An 18080-nucleotide genomic window follows, 5' to 3' on the forward strand; every position below is an offset into this window, starting at 1 on the left:
CCATACAGGCCAAAGGCAACAGCTCATTTCTAAGTCCTTTCTTATCAGAAACCCCACCTTCCTTCTAGATTGCCTCCCCCCCCCCCTTCCCTGAACCCAGGACTCTTAGCTAGGTCTTCCATTCTCCCCCATAAGAGTCCAATAACAACAGATAGGATTTATTAAGCGGTAAGACTCCAGAGTTATCTGTGACTGGACCTAATGGTCAGGGGTCCCTTTACCTTTTAAGACAAAAACATTTGGTACTGCAGGGGTTAAAATCCATGAGTTCCGTGGAAGCTGGGGAGGAGTCATAGCTCAGTAACAGAGCATGTGCTTTGTATGCAGAAGGACTCCAGTTCAGTTCCTGGCATCTCCAGTCAGGACAGAGAAGCACCTTCCTGAAGCCTGGAGGGCCACTGCCAGGCAGTATATTGGAACAGTTTCCTATGTTCCAAGTGACAACCAACAGCCGAGACCACTGAATCTACACTGAAAACACAGCGGCAGGGTAATATGATCTCACTCACCACTTGGGAGGTCAGGCTGGCTCTTGCTTTGTTTGGAGGTGTGGAGGCACCCACACTGGGGGGCAGAAATGAGTGAAAAATCACCTCATCTACCATACTTTACGGCAGGGTTTCGCAAACCTGGGTCTCCAGCTGTTGCTGGACTACAACTCCCATCGTCCTTAGCCACCAGGGCCAGTGGGTAAGGGATGATGGGAATTGTAGTCCAACAACAACTGGAGACCCAAGTTTGGGAAACACTTCCTAAGGCAAAATGACATGTCGTGGTCTCACACAGACTCCGTGGTTTTCTACATGCACTAAGACACAGGTGTACCCTAGCTGCAAGTAGGCAAAGCTATTGTGGGCTTCTGTTTTGGGTAGCCTGGGAATTCCAATTCTGGAAGGAGCAGCACTTTGATGATTGAGGGATCTTTGGGAGAACCAAGGGATCAAACTAGTTTTAAATAAGCATATGCACTGTGGGAGACAGAGGTCCGTGCACCATAGCATTTTAGGAAGAAAGGGGAAACGGACGTCAAACACTCCCGCCCCTTCGTTCCCTCACACCTCTCAGCTCAGCCCATCCAACATGAGCAGCTCGGAGCAGTTTTCCATCCAAGATACAGAAACACCAATGAGTGACACTACATTTTTAATGTTATGTTATAAAGGAAATGAAGGAGCCAAGGTAAGGGCTGAGAAGGATGCAGTTCGATAATCAGAAGTGGGGCATATGCAGACAAAGCATCGAACCCACATGCCCGCTAGGCTGGAGAGGCACAGAAGAACAAAATCAGAGATCCTTTCCCCTTGTATGCAACTGTTGTCAGTTCATAAGCAACCCACTAAAAAAAGGAATGCGGCAAATAGGGAGGGAGACAATCTTCCAGCCAAGGGAGGGAAGCACAAGGAGCTACGTCAACAGGAACTCCCTGGCAAAGGACCAAGGAACTAAGAGCTCTGCCTTGCAGCCTCCGCTGCCGTAACCACCGACTCCATGTTCTTCTCAGCGAGAACCAAGCCTCTCTCCACCAACTAGCCTCTTGCTAAGGACTCCTCATTTCCAGTTGCTCTGATCTGCTGCCCCTCATTTCTCTTTGCCAAAGAACTTGTGTTTCCTAGCTTCTGTGGGCTGAGGCACAGGTTTCATTAGCAACCGGAAACAGTAACAAAAATAATAATAAAGATGTCGCCATCAGATTGATGCTTAGTAGACAAGCCTCAAATGCCACAGAGGGAGGTGTGCATGACATAGAAGCAAAACAGGTACGTCATGAAAAAAGGCAGCGGGAACGGAAGGGAGAATTTAGGAGACTCAGCTGCAACACTTCAGAACCCAAAGTGGAAGAGAAAGGCATAGATGCCTTCAACTTGCTCCTTTCTGTCTCTGCGCATCCCGGGAAGGAAGTTGACCTCAAAAGCGAGACCTTCTGCATTCTAAGAGAGATGGCCATGCCCCAGTGCATTGTGGGAAAGGCACACTGAGCACTGGGGAACTCTGGAAGAACACAGCCGTTCCCAAGCCCTACTTGCCTTTAGAGAGGGTTGATGTTTGTTTGACTAATTAAATCCCAGGGAGGAAAAAAACACACACCCCAAAGCCTCTACTCTGCCTCCCTTCCCAGCCCTCACCCTTATCTGGTTAAAGTGCTTGTGTTAAGAAGATGGTGGGGGTGGCAGCAGCAGCAACAGCAACAGGTTTTCAAGGAGTGAGAGACTGCGAGGTGGAGGCCTCCTCAGTAGGCAGGATTTCGATGCTGCTGTCTGGCTGGCTTGGGGAAACACTGTCCGTCAGCTCCATCTCCTGGGCCTGGCTGGGTGACAGCGGCTGCGGGGAGCTGGCTGTGTCAGTGCTGGGAGTTGGAGATTTGCCCTCAGAGAGCCCCAGCAATTCCTGGACATTACGGGGTAAATCCTGGGAGAAAGGGAAAACGGAGATTTTATTTGTTAGGAAAAGTTACCCCCTCTGGCTCACACCCGATTCAAAAGCACACTGCCACAGTGGTGTGGCTTGGTTTCACACTGGTTCAGTGGCATATGAAGGCTGGGACCACGTGCAGGCAGAAAACCCCCAAGTTCAATGACTGCCATCTCCAGCTGAAAGGATCAAATACATAGCAAGAGAAAAGACCTCTGTCTGAGACCTTGGAGAACCACCAGCAAATGTGCCCTTAGAGCCGAATTCATTATTTTAGCTTCCTTTAATAAGATGTACAAAAAAGCAACAACAAAAACCAAACCCTTGAAGTGTGGCACATAAGAAGAGTCCTGCAGGATCAGACCAAATGTCAATCTAATCCAGGGTTCTTTATCGCCCAATGGCCAACCAGATGTTTCTGGCAACCCTCAAGCAGGGCCTGGAGGCAGCAGTCCTCTCCCCTGCAGGGTCCCCCAGCAACTGGTTTTCACGCTCCCTCTGAATGTGGAGGCTTCCCTTAGTCATCATAGCTCCTGGCCATGGTTGATAGAACCACTCTACACCAGCCAGTGTGTAGGGTATCATCACCTCATCCTAGGGGCAGTGAATTCTGTAGATTACGTATGGTATGAAATGGCAAACTGCGTGTGCTCCCTGAGCAGCGTCTTCAGCACCCCAGCTTAAACTTCCAGCATGCAGATAACAGTGGGGGAAGTTAACAGGGGTCCAGTTCCCAGAGTCGATGTTCCAGTGGCAAACAACATTCTTTGTGTCTCCTCCCAAAACAGGGGAAACCCTCAAAAAACAACATCATAAGGACTGAGAATGCTCATCGGACATAGAATACTGACTTACTACTGGAGGGGGAGGGGAGGGATACCAGGGTGTGTGGCAATGGAGTACCCTGGGAAAGGGTATGGCTGGCTGGCTCCCTGGTCAGCAACACTCCAGGCAGCAAGCATTTTTGTTTGTAAGAAAAGATGACATGCATAGCATGGAGGACCTACTGTGCTGAGTTTTGGGGCCTGCCGGTTGGCAACCCTCATCTTTAAATCTGCTCTCGGTAGCGCTATATTTTGAAGCCACAAGAGGAACCAGCTGCATTTCCATTTTGCTTAATGTGTCTCCCTGAGCAAGCGAGATGCTTGCTACCTTGTTCACTCGCAGAAGCTTGCTAACCAGATCATGATTATTTTATGTATCCGTTTTGCTATGAGGTGGCCAAGGGTAAGGATAGAGGACTGTCAGCTTGCCCAGGGTGTGCAGCATTAAGGAATGCTTAGAGGCTCCACACCTCCTTAGAGGATACCAAGGTACAGAGGTCTTCATTCATGCTGGACTAGGGGGCGGGGGGAGCGCAAGACTCACTGGAGTAGCTGCCAGCTGCCTGTAGATCGCCTCGGCCCGGCATAAGATGTCTTCCACACTCATCTTCATGGTAAGCTCATTGATGTGCTGTGAAAATGCAGACACAGAAATCAAGAAACTCAGAAGGCTAACTAGGAACAACAAAGAGGAGGGGGAAAACACACAAAGAAATGCTCTTTTAGAGAGAGAGAGAGAGAGAGAGAGAGAGAGAGAAGGGCAGGTTGTGGCAAAGTGGCATTAGTCAGGAATGTGCTATGCAAAGTGGACTGGGAAAGCCTTACAGAGGAAAAGCCAGGTATATAGAAAGGCAAAGGGCCAAGCTCAAGACGCTCCTGGGGAAGACCGAGATCAGTGGGGGGAAAGATAAGCATTGCTCCTTAACCAAACAGATGGATCGTACTATGGCTCGTCTGCTATCTAAGCGTTCAGCAGGAAATTTGCAGTGTGGTGCAAAGGCAGATTGGAGCTGGCAGAATGGAGCCGGGCCCAAGAAAACGAAGAGCCACGAGGAGGGGAGGAAGTGAGGGAGAATGAATGGGGCCCTTGTTTGTTTTGGCTTTTGAGCCTTCGGAGCAACCCTGACCATACTTTTCAGAAGCAGGTGTAGCACATAAATCACCTTTTGCTTCTTTAAAGAAAAAACAACCATAGAATCATAGAGTTGGAAGAGACCACAAGGGCCATCGAGTCCAACCCCCTGCCAAGCAGGAAACACCATCAGAGCACTCCTGACATATGGTTGTCAAGCCTCTGCTTAAAGACCTCCAAAGAAGGAGGCTCCACCACACTCCTTGGCAGCAAATTCCACTGTCAAACAGCTCTTACTGTCAGGAAGTTCTTCCTAATGTTTAGGTGGAATCTTCTTTCTTGTAGTTTGGATCCATTGCTCCGTGTCCGCTTCTCTGGAGCAGCAGAAAACAACCTTTCTCCCTCCTCTATGTGACATCCTTTTATATATTTGAACATGGCTATCCTATCCCGCCTTAACCTCCTCTTCTCCAGGCAAAACATGCCCAGCTCCCTTAGCCATTCCTCATAAGGCATCGTTTCCAGGCCTTTGACCATTTTGGTTGCCCTCCTCTGGACACGTTCCAGTTTGTCAGTGTCCTTCTTGAACTGTGGTGCCCAGAACTGGACACAGTACTCCAGGTGAGGTCTGACCAGAGCAGAATACAGTGGCACTATAACTTCCCTTGATCTAGATGCTATACCACCTACGAATATTGCATGGCTTAATGTACTAGAGCAGGCATGGGGAACCTGCAGCCATCCAGATGTTGCTGAACCACAGCTTCCACTGTCCCTGACCGTTGGTCAAGCTGGCTGGTGCTGATGGGAGTGGGAGTCCAGCAGCTACTGGAGGGCCACAGCTTCCCCATCTCTGTCCTAAGCCCACACATGGCAAGAGTTAGGCCCCCAAGCTCCACAGTGCTCACCTTCAGGATCTCATTGAAGCCAAAGCCAGAGTTCATGAGTGCCTGCCTCTCTGCATCCAGAATGCCACAAGCCACCAGCAGGTGGAAATTGGGGCAAGGCAGTCCCGTCCACAGCACCTGGGATCAGAGGGACAGACACACGGCACATGGATTGAGGAAGCGCACCATAACCCATTGTCAGGAGTGTTCTGTACCATCCTGCCGGGTGTAATCCTCTGCTAATGTCTGGCTCTGCATCAGCCAGAGTGAATCTATTTCTAATGGGACATGCTGCTTGTAGCTGCTGGTGGGCGACGTCCCCCAGAAGCTGGAAGTCATTGGCTGACTAGAAGCCTGGGCTTCCCAGGTCATGCTGTGTCCTTGAACTAAGCCCCAGACAAGAACACAGCTCAGGTTAGAGTAAACCAGCTTTAGCAAGATGCTCACGAAGCACTCCTCCATCAAAGAGAAAGAGGGACAATGAGATTTCTGCGTCTGCTTCCTGATACGCCTCTCCTGCAACCAAGTAAGCTGCAGCACCTGCCTGCTTCATCTAGGGCAGGAATTACGTGAGAAAAAACATTTTGCTTTCCTTATTTTGTTTCCTGAACACAACCTTGCATACTTAGTGACTTTTTTTAAAAGCCTAAGTATGTGGTTCAAATAACTAGGCTTGTTCTGATCTGGGGCGAAAGGGGAGGCATGGAACCTTTTTTAGAACTAGGTGGTTAGAAACTGAAAGCTGGAGGAGCTATAAATAACCCGGACCTCTAAACCAAAGCAACTATTCCTCATGGCTGTAGCAAGGCTCTGCAGCTAAAGACATCTGATTTGTTTTAGGCTGTATTTACTAGTTCCAGCGGTAAAACTAGTTAACCCTCTGATCCAGTTTACCAGGTGATCTTTGGGGTTTGAGGGGAAGGAAGAGGGCAAAGGTTTTCTCAAGGAACCCATGGATGACACAGCTGGGCTCTACATCTGGACTGTCCAGCCACGCACAAGCAACTCAGAGGCACTCCCAAATATTCCTTCCAAGTTCTCAATATCCTGTTAGCCTGAAACTGCGCCTATAGCGCTCACCCCTGGCAAGTGGCTGCAGTGCACAGTCCAGGTGGTCCTCCCAGAGATCCTAGGTGACATTTTGGGTGTGCCAAGGAGTACCTCTCAGCTTGCGTGCCACGAGCACTTCACCCCCATGCTCAAAGTGCAGATACAGGATGTGCCAGGCAGTTCTGTTCAGCTAACCATAGACTGAGGAGACCAAGGGGCTCATGGAAAGCCAACATGCCCACAGAAGTAAACCCACCCAGCGATAACTAAGGGTTACCTCTTATAGACAGGATCACAAGAACCTGCCTTACACTGAGGCAGACCATTTGTCCATCTACCTCAGTACTGTCTACACTGACTGGCAGAAGCTCTTTCAGGCAGGATTCTCTCCTAGTCTGACCTGGAGATTGAAGCTGGGACCCCCTGTAGGAAGAGCAGATGTTCTACCACTGAGCTAAGGCCCTTCCCTGTATATATAGCCCAACGGATTGTGGTCAGGAGAAGTAAGAAGGATGCTGGCATCCCTGTGGAGCACTATGAGGATGCAGCTCTCAAGTGGCTTGTGGAAACATTTGGCTGGAAGGCTTAGAATGCAGTTACTTTGCTGAAGCTTAATACATCCAGGCCTGGCCAGAACTTAGATGAAGACCACCTAGGAACTGTATATGACTGGGAAGGGGGAACCTGTGGCCCTCCAGATGTTGATAGACTACAGAGGAGGTTTTCAACCTTTTTGAGGCCCTGACTCCCTTGACCAACTACATCCTTTCTGCGGCACCCCTGTGGGGCTCAGGAGCCGTTATGCCACCCCCTTGCCTGCAGAGCCGACAGCCTTTCACCTTTTTTCATACACCCTCCCTTGTGGAGTGCGGCCTCAGCCTCCTCTCTTTAGGAGCCCTCTGGGCAGCTGCAGCTGCTGCCCCTGGTCTCTGAGCTGCCCCCGCCCCAAAGAGAGGTACCTCCTCACACTGCCCCACAGGGACCTGGGAAGCACCCCCTGGCCAGCCCCAGAAGCACCATTTGCCTGGGGAGCTTGTAGCCAGGGCTACTGCAACGAACAGATGTGCAAGCCTTTGGGAGGCAGACACAAGAGGGCATCAGAGGAGGGAGGGAGGGAAGGAAAAAGGGACAGAGGCCAGTGTTGCCTGCAGCACCCCTGACCGTCATTCACATCACCCCAAGGTGCCACGGCACACTTGTTGAAAACCACTGGACAACAGCTATCATGCCTTGCCATTAGCCAAACTGGTTGAGGCTGCGTTCTTCAGAAAACATCCCTCCCTGCTGCCTTCTCTACTTTCAAACCTCAACACTGCAAACCAGAAGTCTGTTTATTCTCTCTCCTGTTCCCATTTTTCTTGCCTTTCCAATGCTGAAATCCCATCATGACAATGTAACTTATGTTTTCCCCAGCCAGAGATCCTCTCCCCACATAAAGCAAACAAAAACAAGCCTGTTTCTCTTAATTCAGTCTCACCTCCCATAGCTGAAGAATTTCAGAGAAGGCAAATTCCCTCTTGAACCAGATCAAGATCCATCGGAAGCAGAAGCAAAAGGTGCCAGATTCCTTAGAGTCTGAGAGAAGTAGCCAAAAAGGGCAGCAGGAGTCAGTAACAGATTGTTTTATACACTCAGGAATTCCAAAGATTAAGAAATGCCTCACTTGCTTCAGTCTTTGCTTCCTTTAAGTTTTTGAAGGAATTAGCCAGAGACTAAATGAAAGAGCCCCAAAATAATTAATTGAACCCCTACACCCTTTTATTGAAAGCAGTCAAAATGACGCACAAACTGTGGCAAGCTTTTGAATTATCCAGAACTCTTCATCAGGGAAGATGTTATACAAAGCTGGGGAAGTGAAGAAAAATAAAAAGCAAAGAAAGTGGTGAGCTCAGTTTGTGGACCTGAATAGGAGCTCCAAATTCACCTACTGTATTTCATTATTAAAAACAAGCACCCACAAATAGGAGACCTGTCCTTTCCAGACAACATATGTTTAAACCACCCAGCTTTCAGCAGTCCCAGAACTAGGCGCACAAGTACCTAGGAAGTCACAGAGTGGGGGGTCCAGCACCCTGAGGAGCAAATTGAGCTGAGACAGCTGTCGCTTCATGGACTCCTGGCTTTCTTCAAAATTGCGGTGCTGTGGGCAGAAAGTGAGAGTACATGGACAAGTTTATGGAAAGAAGGTGACATTTGGAACAGCTGCAAGGCCCTTTCTGAGCTCTCCCAGGCCATGTACTCACCACCAGCTCCATAAAACCACAGAAACACCAGAAGGCATCCACTTCGTTCTGGGTGACGTAGAGAATGGGGGACAGGAGGTCGCTCATGCCTTGAACGTAGCCTGTGCAAGGAAGCAAAAGACATGAAGCCACTGGGTTTTACAACTGAAGCTGCAGGTTCACCAAATTATTTTCTCTTTCTACTAGCGTGTTGCTGAATGACGGGATGAGAGATACAATCATGGGACTGGTGAGGGTTCAGAGCGTTAAGAGGACCCATAAAAGACTAGCTGGAGAAGTCTGCAGGGCTGCCTGCATTGTGCATACTTCTCAGCATGGAATTCAGTATCCCAAGTATTTCAGTTTTCATTTTCATGGGGGGGGGGGGAATTAATACTAGAGTGACGTTTCTAGTCTACGTGGCTGTGTGAAGCTTGAAAACAGGTGATGGGTTTATTTTAGCACAGAATACACACAGCAGTACTTGGGCCTAAGATCATCAAGAACAGGCAACTGTTGGGGTAGCCTAGACCATTAAGGGAATCATCCACAAAAGGCACTCCTACTGCAGACTAGCCTCCCCCAACCTGGTGAGCTACAGATGCTTTGGACTACAACTTCCATCAGCATAGCATGGCAGCACCAGCTGGGGCTGATAGGAGTTGTGGTCCAAAATCTCTGGGTTTGACTAGTGAGGGGTAGAAGGGGGTGTAGCAGGATCTGAAACAGCACAAGCCCCTTGGGACACCATGGGAGATTCTGGAATGAATTCTGCTGCCACTTAGCATGACCAGATCAGAGATGGTACACACCACCTCCAAACTAGCAAAAGGCTGCAACAGTCTTCCCTGTGCTGGTGCCCTCCAGAGATTTTGGATTCCAACTCTCCCCCTCCCTCACGGAAGATAAGGGGCCCTCCTAGGCCAAACTAGCCAAAGACTCCCAAACCTGAGCTGGTTCTACAATGGCACACTGCTGGCATTCCCTCCCCACCTCCAAACTCACCCAGGTCAAAGTTGTACATGCAGTACGTCATCAGCACGTCATTCAGGAGCACCAGGCCAGGGTTCTCGCTGCCCTCATAGAATTTGTTGTTCCTATCCGTGCGGCTCACGTCTCTTTCTGCAAAGGCAGACAGACACCCCCCATGAATTATCCATAAAACTCGTTTATTGCCTTTCTGCCAAAGGCCACTCAAAGCGATGACGAATACAGGACAGTAACGAGGCAAATGAGTGAGAGAAAGTAGCAACACACAGCTGAGACGAGCGGCAGAAGCACAACCCCAGGAAAAGCTCCAGGGGCCCCCAGCTCAGTGGCAGAGCAAAGGCTTTTTATGCAGAAGGCTCCAAGCTAAAGTCTTGGTACTTCCCCTTAAAGGGGTGGGTGGGTGGTGCACACTTATGCCATGTTTTGAAAGTAAGACAGCTTGGCTGTCCTAACACCTTTATGGAAGTCTATGGAATGGTCACATTTGGTAAACTATGTGCAATTCTGCTAGGCCTCCTCCCACCCCAATGTGGTGGCTGATGCCTCATGGGGCAGAAGGCGGGGAGACCAACAGCAGGTGGAATCAGAGCCAATGAGAGCCAACTAATTTTGGGAACACAGGAAGGTGCTTTATGCAGGGTCAGTCCACGGGTGCAGCTACCTACAGTGACTAGCAGCAGCCCTCTGTGGCTTCAGACCAAATTCTCTTCCAGCCCCATCTGGAGACACTGGGGATTGAACCTGGGACCTTCTGCATGCAAAGCAGAGGCTCTGACTATTGTGCTACGACCTTTGCCCGTTCTAGTTTTGTCCCCATCCAGGGTACTAGCTAAGGGCAGAATGAGTTTGGCAGGGCAGTGCTCCATTTGCCCTAAAGGACCAGCCTCCATTGCTAGTCCCGTCCTTTAAAAAGATCTATTTTAGAGAAGGAAAAGGTGCAAAAAGCCAAGCTGCCAAAAAATATAGGAGCTGAAGTACCTCCTCTAAGAGATGAGGCAAAAGTGTTTGGATCCGTTTAGTTTAGAAAAAGATGATTGGGGCAAAACAGAAGTTTATAAAGTTAGAAAGAGTGAGATTCTCCCCCTCCTCCCACAATCCTGGAATGCGAATGCCACTTAAATTGATTGGCAATCGATGCAGGATGGATAAAAGAAAATGGCTCTTCACACAATGCATAATTCATCCATGAATTTTACTGCCACGAGATGTGGTGCTGGCTGCTGGCTTAGATGGCATTGAAAGGAAGACAGATTCATAGAGCACGGGTTTAATGCTCTCATTTATCAGCTAATAGCCACAACTGCTAAAGAGAACATTCATCCTCAGAAGAAGTACATCCCCCTCTTGCATTCCTGTTGCTAGAAAGAACTGTTGCCTTCACGTCCTGCTTGTGGGCTCTCTTAATGCATCTATCTGGCCGGCCACTGCTGGAAACAGGGTGACAAAAAACTAGGTACCCCTTTGGACTGATCCAGCAGGTCTCTTGCATGTGGACCACTTGTTACCACAGAGTGTTTTTATGATCGCCAACCTCTTGCTGTGTGCACACAAGGCTGTGCTGTCAGGCAGGGAAAGAGGACGGAAAACAAAAACGAAGCAAGAAAATATCTTGTGACAAAGAGGGGTGTTGAACTCCTAACAAATGAGGAACAAGAGCCATAACTTATACTGACCAATCAGGCTGCGGTAGCCACGCAGCAAGGAGTTCCGCTGTTCCTGTTCCTCGCTGACCGACTTCCACTGTAGTTTCATGCGGAAGTACTCATCCCTGTGGACACACGTGGGAAGAAAGTTGTTAAGAGAGTTCAGAGCCTTAAATGCTGACCCACAGACTGATCGCCTCCTTCCAAACCCCAGTTCCAGTACTCCTTTGGCTTCCCCATAACCCTGACCCAGACTTACGTTTTCCTCCTCACTTGTGCCTTGTTCTCTTCACTGGTGTTGTCCCATGAGTAATAGCCCAAAAGGCATTTCCAGGCTTCTTTGCGTGATGACATGTTGAGACCCTGGAAGAGGAGCACCGTGGGGAGGGGGGGTGGAGAGAAGGTGAATTAGGCCAAGTGTCAAAGAACGACACTAAGAAGTTGGGAAGGAAACCAACACGGCCCCACGCTGCATATATCCCTGGCCTGACAGGCAGCCACTCACGCTTCTGCACAGACCCCCAATTCCCCCTGCAAACAACGGCCTCTCGCTCTCTCCTCCCCACAGGCCTCACCCCAGCGAAGATCCTTCTGCGCAAGGCAGCGGGGTCCCTCACACGCCCATCTGGGTCCAAGTGCTGCTCCCATTCCTGCTCCGAGACGGGAGCCTCCCGCTGGACAGACGGACGCTCTCCTAGCCGTGCCTGCTGCCGGGGCAGAAAAGAGGAAGGAACTTAAAAAGAAGTGTCAAGGAAAGATACCTCCCAAGGGGTATGGAGAAAATAAAGGGGTGGCAAGTGAGGGGGAGGGGACCTCTCTTTTAGGTTGACGCATGCCTGCTGAAAAATCCCTGCACCGCTGGAAGGATTGGAATAAACTTTCTAGGGTGCCTGTCTACATTTGCGTCTAGACCAGTGGTTCCTAAATGGTGGGATCCACGGAACCCAGGGAGTCTGCAAAACCTACCCATGGCACATAATAAAACAACTACCATAACACAACAAAAACTACCACAGAGAGATCAGAATTTTCAAAAGTGGGGGTCCATGGCTTGGCTTTTGAAAAGCAGGGGGTCCACAGCACTTAGCTAATTGGGAAGAACTGGTCTAGAAGACAAGCAGAAAGCATTTCAGATTGGTGCATGCTGTGGAGGAAGATCAGCAATGGTGGAAAGCTTACTTTTACACGTTTGCCCACTCTTACAGATCCTCTTGCCTTAGATTCCCCAATAAGCTTCTGCAGAACATGAGGGTTCCAAGAACACATCAGAGCATTTTTGAAGCCACAGTCTTGGTTCTCTAGCCCTCAGGAATTACCTCGTCAGTCACATGTATATTCACGGAAAGTCAAGGCCCTGGATTCTGCTCCAAGGAAGAATGAGGTCAACAGAGGCCTCGCCCCACTCACATACCCAGCACAAACCATCTAGACGAGGCTAACTGCTTCAACCACCAAGCCTGCCTTGTAATGTTGTAGTGTGATGGTGGTGGGTTTGGGGTGAGCATGACGCAAATCTCCTTAGGCCTCTGTGTGAATGGATTGCTTGGCCCTCGTTCAGTGGAAAGAGCTTTCTTGCAAAGGGGCTCATGTCCACCCCTCCATCTCTCTGGCATTCACCCCCATTTCCTTGCTCACATTCTCCCACAACCGCTCCCAAATAGTCACCTCTGATGAAATCATAGGCTAGTAGGCGTGAGTGGGTGGCTGGGAGTAAGGAAAGATGGCCAAAGATCTCTTGGCCTACAGAGAAGCACACACAAACACACATACACTGGGTGCCATTCCTCTCCGCCGCCCCACAGTGGAGCTACCTGTTCCAACACTCACACAGGTGATAACTTCAAAGCCTGTCTCATCCTCAACGTTGGCAGCAGCTGGGTCGCCATGGGAATGCTGGATGACGCCGTCCTCATGGTGCAGAGCCCCACGGAAGAAGTTGGTGACTTTGGAGAAGCCACCAAACGTGGCAGCATAAGGATCTTGCAGGAACCGCTAGGGAAAGAGAAGGTGGCTTAAAAAAGAAGAAGCCACATATCACCTTTGGCTTGCTGCTCAATTCTAGCCTTGCTGAATTAAGATTCAATTTGGGTTTCTCAGCTCTGCATCAATAATCAATATTCCAGATACAAAACACACCCACCCACCCCAACTTTTTACCATCACTGCCTTTCTGTTCATATATAAATAAATATATTGGTAATACATATATTACCAAACTTAAAACCATGGAGAGACCTGGTCTGAATAGAGACATTGGATTCTTATCTCATTATACATGATAAAGCTATTTTTAGCCATCTCACCCCTTGCTTTTTCCTGTAAGACCAATTACAGTCGTTAACAGTCATCAACAGGTTTCCCACACCTATCAGCCGATCACTCATTCCCACCACCCTTCTGAGTAACACCCGTCCCCACCCTCTCACTAGATATAAGGGTCTGGTGACTTCTATTTCAGTGTATCTAAAGAAGTGTGCATGCACACTAAAGCTCATACCAATAACAAACTTAGTTGTTCTCTAAGGAGCTAATGGAAGGACTTTTTTTATATTGTTTCGACTACAGCAGACCAACACGGCTACCTACCTGTAACTTGTTCTAATATAATTTGTTCAAGGAAACCCAGGAGCCCATGTTCCCATAACTCCCTGCTCTAACCAGTGTCAGCACCTACAACAGACAAGTCTCCCTGTTTATAGCTTTTGTCCCTTCCCACATAATCCCACTGCCACAAGTCTTTAGATTTCTCCCACAGAACCAGGCCACACAAACACACCCTCTCTGAATTCTAATCCTCTAGATCAGTGGTTCCCAATTAGCGGTCTGTGGACCCCCAACCAGGAGGTCCATAGCACATATCCATCCTGTTTTGGGGAGCCGTGCTCTCATGCGGGTCACATGACTCATGCAGAAGCATGGCTTGGAAGACACGCGTCTCCGTTTTTGCGCTGGGACATGTTGGAGGGTATGGTGGCGCCATTCACATAACAAAACTACCAAAGAGATATCAACATTTTCAGAAGTAGGGGGTTCCATGACTTGGCTTTTCAAAATCAGAGGGTCCGCAGTACTTTGCTAATTGGGAACCACAGAACTAGAACTTAAGTCGCAGTTGCAGGGCATTTTGGAGAAGGGCCTCACCGACACAAGGTTGGAAGAGCTGTCATCGAAGAGTTGAAGCTCATCGAAGGAGTGGGAGAGGGCGTACGAATCATGTGTGTAAACCAAGTAGAGGCGGGAATCTTTGGGGGAGCTGCAAGGCGAGAAGAGAAACCAGAGTGAGTTTATTGCCTTCCAGAAACTGTTAGGTTATCTGAAGGACCACTGGCAAGTGGACAAGCTGCAAAATTAGCGAAATCAGAGGCCCTCCTTTCAGGTCCATGAATGAATGAGCACCATGGGCAGGGCCTTTTCAGTGATGGCTCCGCACCTATCACATCCCCTTCCTAAGGATAGCCTCATCATTGTTGCTTTTAAAAAGCAAGTGTGAAAACATTTTACGCCAGTCTGAGTCCAACTAATTTACTGTGATGGTGTTTTTAGTTCAGAACTGAATATTGTATATATTATTTTTCTTCTTTAATTTGCCGTGCTGGGGAAAGTGCTCCCTGCCTCCAAGTTCATGCAAACTGACTGCCTCACTCCTGAGTAATGCGGCCCAGAAGTTGGAGGCTAGTCGGGCAGTGCCTTCCACATCTGACTTAAGAGTTTTCTCTTTACTTCCACCGCTTTATCTTTTGAACAAATAAGGTACCCCGCACCACGCTCACTCACGTGGCTAAGATAACGTATTTGCAGAGGGCCTTGAGCAGGGCTTTGGTGCCTCCACGGTGGAAGTGCAGGGCTTGAATGGAGATGCCATCTTTGGTGATGAAGATGAGGTATGACCAGCCCAAACCTGGCTTGCTCTTGCGGATGGATTTCAGCTCAGACAAGCTGAGGGAGAAGGCCCACTGACCCCGTGGGACCGGAGATTTGGGCCCGGAAGCTGCTGGAGAAGGGAAAGCCAAGCACAAATATAAAAGGGATGATGTCAAGAGAACCAGAAAAGAATGCCCCACATTTGCCGGCTACCTCTTCTCCCCTACCTCCATCCTGTATCCCTTGTTGCATCTTTACCAGCAATCCCTGTACTATGCCACTTAAGTATACCAAGGAGCAAACATCCCCGTCCTCTTTTTGATTACCATTTGTTTCCTCTTGAGCCCGAGCCCGGGTCCCCACTGTACTGATCACAGCCCAGTCCGGTTCATACCCCGGATCAAAGATTTCTTCTTCGGGCTGGCAGCCCACTGGGTCCTGGAAAATGGAAAGAGAGATCAAAGCTTTCAGAAGCTACCCAATTCCTTATATTTCATCATCTTCAAGGAGGTGCTCACACAAGTTATGAATTAAATGGAATACACTTTGAACTCCTGGTCTCACTGAAAGGAATTTGAGTGTGGAAGGACAGACTCCTCTTTAAACAGAAGTACATCCCTGTCTTTATGAACATTAACAGACCTGAAATTGCCCTGCTCCCTTTCTGCATCACAATGGAGGGGCTACTTCCTAGGATGAGAAATAAAGGAGAACTCACAGGATTCGCTAAACACAGTCCTCCTTGTTAGGGGGGAATAATAATGCACTGTTATATGTTAAAGAGAATGGGAAACAGTATAGAAGATTGTTCCCCATCCTGAACAAAACCATAAATGAGCATCTAAAGATATAAGCACTTCCTTAGGGTGTTCCTGTTTTAAAACGTAAGAAACAGTAATGCTTTGCATATAGAAAGTCTCAGTCCCTGGCATTTCCAATTAAAGAGATCTAGTGCAGGAGGGCTGAGAAAGATCTCCGTCTGATGCTTTGGAGAGCCGCCGCCAATTGTAGTGGGCAGCCCTGAGCCAGTTGTTTGACTCAATATAAAGCAGTTTCAAATGTCCAACATTTCTGCTGGTTTAACTTTATCACAGGATACTTTTTCTGTTCTACCATTTACAGGACTGGCTCTGATCAACAGAGGAAAATTTGGCATCCTTTCTAGAAAATAGAACAGCAGAGAACTGGCATACCCTCATCACTTCATTCTCCACGATCCTCCTAGAGAGGGGGTGGGGTGGAGAAAGCAGGGAATAGACCCCTGTGTGCAAATCATAAAGCAGTAAAGGCACATTCCTGAGTAACATTTGCAGCTTTGTGTCCTGGTTAATGGGAATGAAGCCCAGGACAACTATCTAAGTACACCAACTCAAATGGTGGGGAAGTCTCAGCAGCTGCTCCACAGTCCTACAGCTCTTTCCCCCAGAAACCAACTAAAAAACTACCATTTTTGAGAGGCTATGGCAATGCGATATGAAAAGAACAAGGAAACTAAAACACCAGTTCCCAATACTGTACAGGCAAAACTTTTTAATGAATCACTAGTCTAAATAATGTTTTATTTGGACGATGTTTTATTACTTATGTTATTAGAACACAATGTGATGAAGATTTAATATATCAGTAGAAGTTTATACCAGCAAAAAAGAGGGCCTCACCTTCTTGGTATATGTGATCTGAGCAGCATCTGATGACTCTTCTATGGGTGTCCATTGTAGCAAAGTATCCGAGCCCTGAATAAATGGAGAAAGACAGTCTCATGAGAGAGTCATAAAAAAGATATCCATAACTGTGTACACACACTTTACTAAAAGAATCCAGATGCTGTAACAAAGCAATCTGAATTTGATCACCTAGATGACATAAGTTTAAGGAAAGTCAAATAGCATTACTGATTCTCCAAGCCTCAGGGAAGAATAAGAAACTACGTTGAGCACTAAGGATTGCCACCTCTGTATACCTCTTCCTTCTCCTACGAAAGTGACTCATCCCCAATTAGTGGAAAATCTCTTCAAACCTACACCCACTCTATATTCCAAGATGTCACCAGGTACTGCCTACACCTTTTCACAATGTCACCAGGCACAGCTTACTGTTTTTCAAGCCTACTTCTGAAATCACAAGCGCTAGGAACACTCTTTAAAATCAAAGCCCAATGTACTCAGAATGCTGAAATCTATACCAACCAAATTCTACCACCACACACCACATGCGCTGACCTTTTTCCTATCTTGGGTGCACAACCCTTCCCTCATCCCTTTTCCAACCCCAACCTGTATCCCACCTCAACCAACCTTCTCGATTATGCGGATAACCCCCGGAATCAGGGAATCCTGGTCAGGATGACGCTTTGCGCTGGTGTGTAAATAGACACCATCCTTCTCAAATGCAACCTGAAGGAGGACAGGGGAAAAAACAGGAGGTCAGCACAGGAAAGAGGTTCACTGGTTACCCCACCCACCTCTGTAGAATGCAGCTGGGGAAGGGAAGCCCTGCCTCAAACTTAAGGCCACTGGAACATACTTTATGGCCCCCTCAACAACACTAAAGTAAGAGGAAGGGCGACTTTATGAAGACAACTCAGAGCAAGGGCCTTTTAGGAACTTCCACCCAGGAAGGGGGTCAGATTCCGCTTCTCCCCACTAACTTGTCCAGCTGAGGGGACTAGAGAGCCGCTCTACCAACCTCCCACTGCGCTCAAGAGGAGGAAAGAGACCCTCCCGCTCCGCTCCTGGGGGACAAATGTGAGCTCTCCGAGAGAGGGGAAACCCAACCCTCCCCCCAAGCCTCCCCTTCTCCGAGGAGCCTGGCCAGCCCTGCCCCACTGCGGGGAAGGCCTCCCTCACCCTGCAGCCCCCTAACTCCATTCTCCCTCACAGCCACTTCCGGAAAAACAATCCGTCATTTCCTGCTCCATTTGCTCCACCCTCTTGGTTAGGCCACTTCCCACCCACCCCGGCCGCCATCCTTGTTTCTGGCAGAAAGCGCTTCAGCAAGGAACGCTTACGGGCGCCACGTCGGCGGACGCTTCTGCCGCCATCTTGGTAGAGGGCAAGATCGCCGAGAGCCGCGGCTTTGTGATCTTTCCCGTCGGTGGGCAAAGTGCACCACCACAGGCGGGC

At 48.8% G+C, this 18080-nt stretch overlaps 1 protein-coding gene across 4 annotated transcripts; it reads right to left on the reverse strand.

Annotated features, from left to right (window-relative positions):
* Positions 1-1126: 1126 nt before the first annotated feature.
* TBC1D17 (TBC1 domain family member 17) lies at positions 1127-17875 on the reverse strand. Of its 4 annotated transcripts, none has more exons than XM_083411424.1 (17): positions 17805-17875; positions 17253-17351; positions 16617-16691; positions 15285-15396; positions 14872-15085; positions 14239-14350; positions 12925-13089; positions 11673-11801; positions 11357-11460; positions 11128-11222; positions 9470-9586; positions 8486-8586; positions 8283-8382; positions 7720-7817; positions 5214-5330; positions 3778-3864; positions 1127-2406 (listed from the first exon to the last, which is right to left on the reverse strand). In XM_083411424.1, the coding sequence occupies exons 1-17, from the start codon at positions 17823-17825 to the stop codon at positions 2194-2196; spliced, it is 1959 nt and encodes a 652-aa protein (XP_083267550.1). In that variant the 5' UTR covers positions 17826-17875; the 3' UTR covers positions 1127-2193. The 4 variants fall into 4 exon arrangements, with proteins under 4 accessions (XP_083267550.1, XP_083267549.1, XP_083267548.1 ...); XM_083411423.1 differs by having other exon boundaries at positions 11673-11804; XM_083411422.1 differs by having other exon boundaries at positions 14872-15088; positions 17805-17874.
* Between the last annotated feature and the right edge of the window lie 205 nt (positions 17876-18080).

This window comes from Podarcis tiliguerta (assembly GCF_965153285.1).
Source record: "Podarcis tiliguerta genome assembly, chromosome: 13".
In the NCBI taxonomy this organism is placed as follows: Eukaryota; Metazoa; Chordata; class Lepidosauria; order Squamata; family Lacertidae; genus Podarcis; species Podarcis tiliguerta.

Coding starts and splice junctions, on each gene's coding strand:
- TBC1D17 (XM_083411421.1), bottom strand. CDS start 17,825: ATGGAGTTAGGGGGCTGCAGG. Junction 8,587..9,469: donor CATGTACAACTTTGACCTGG/GTGAGTTTGGAG, acceptor TTCCTTGCACAG/GCTACGTTCAAGGCATGAGC. Junction 7,818..8,282: donor CCCACTCTGTGACTTCCTAG/GTACTTGTGCGC, acceptor TACTTCTCTCAG/ACTCTAAGGAATCTGGCACC.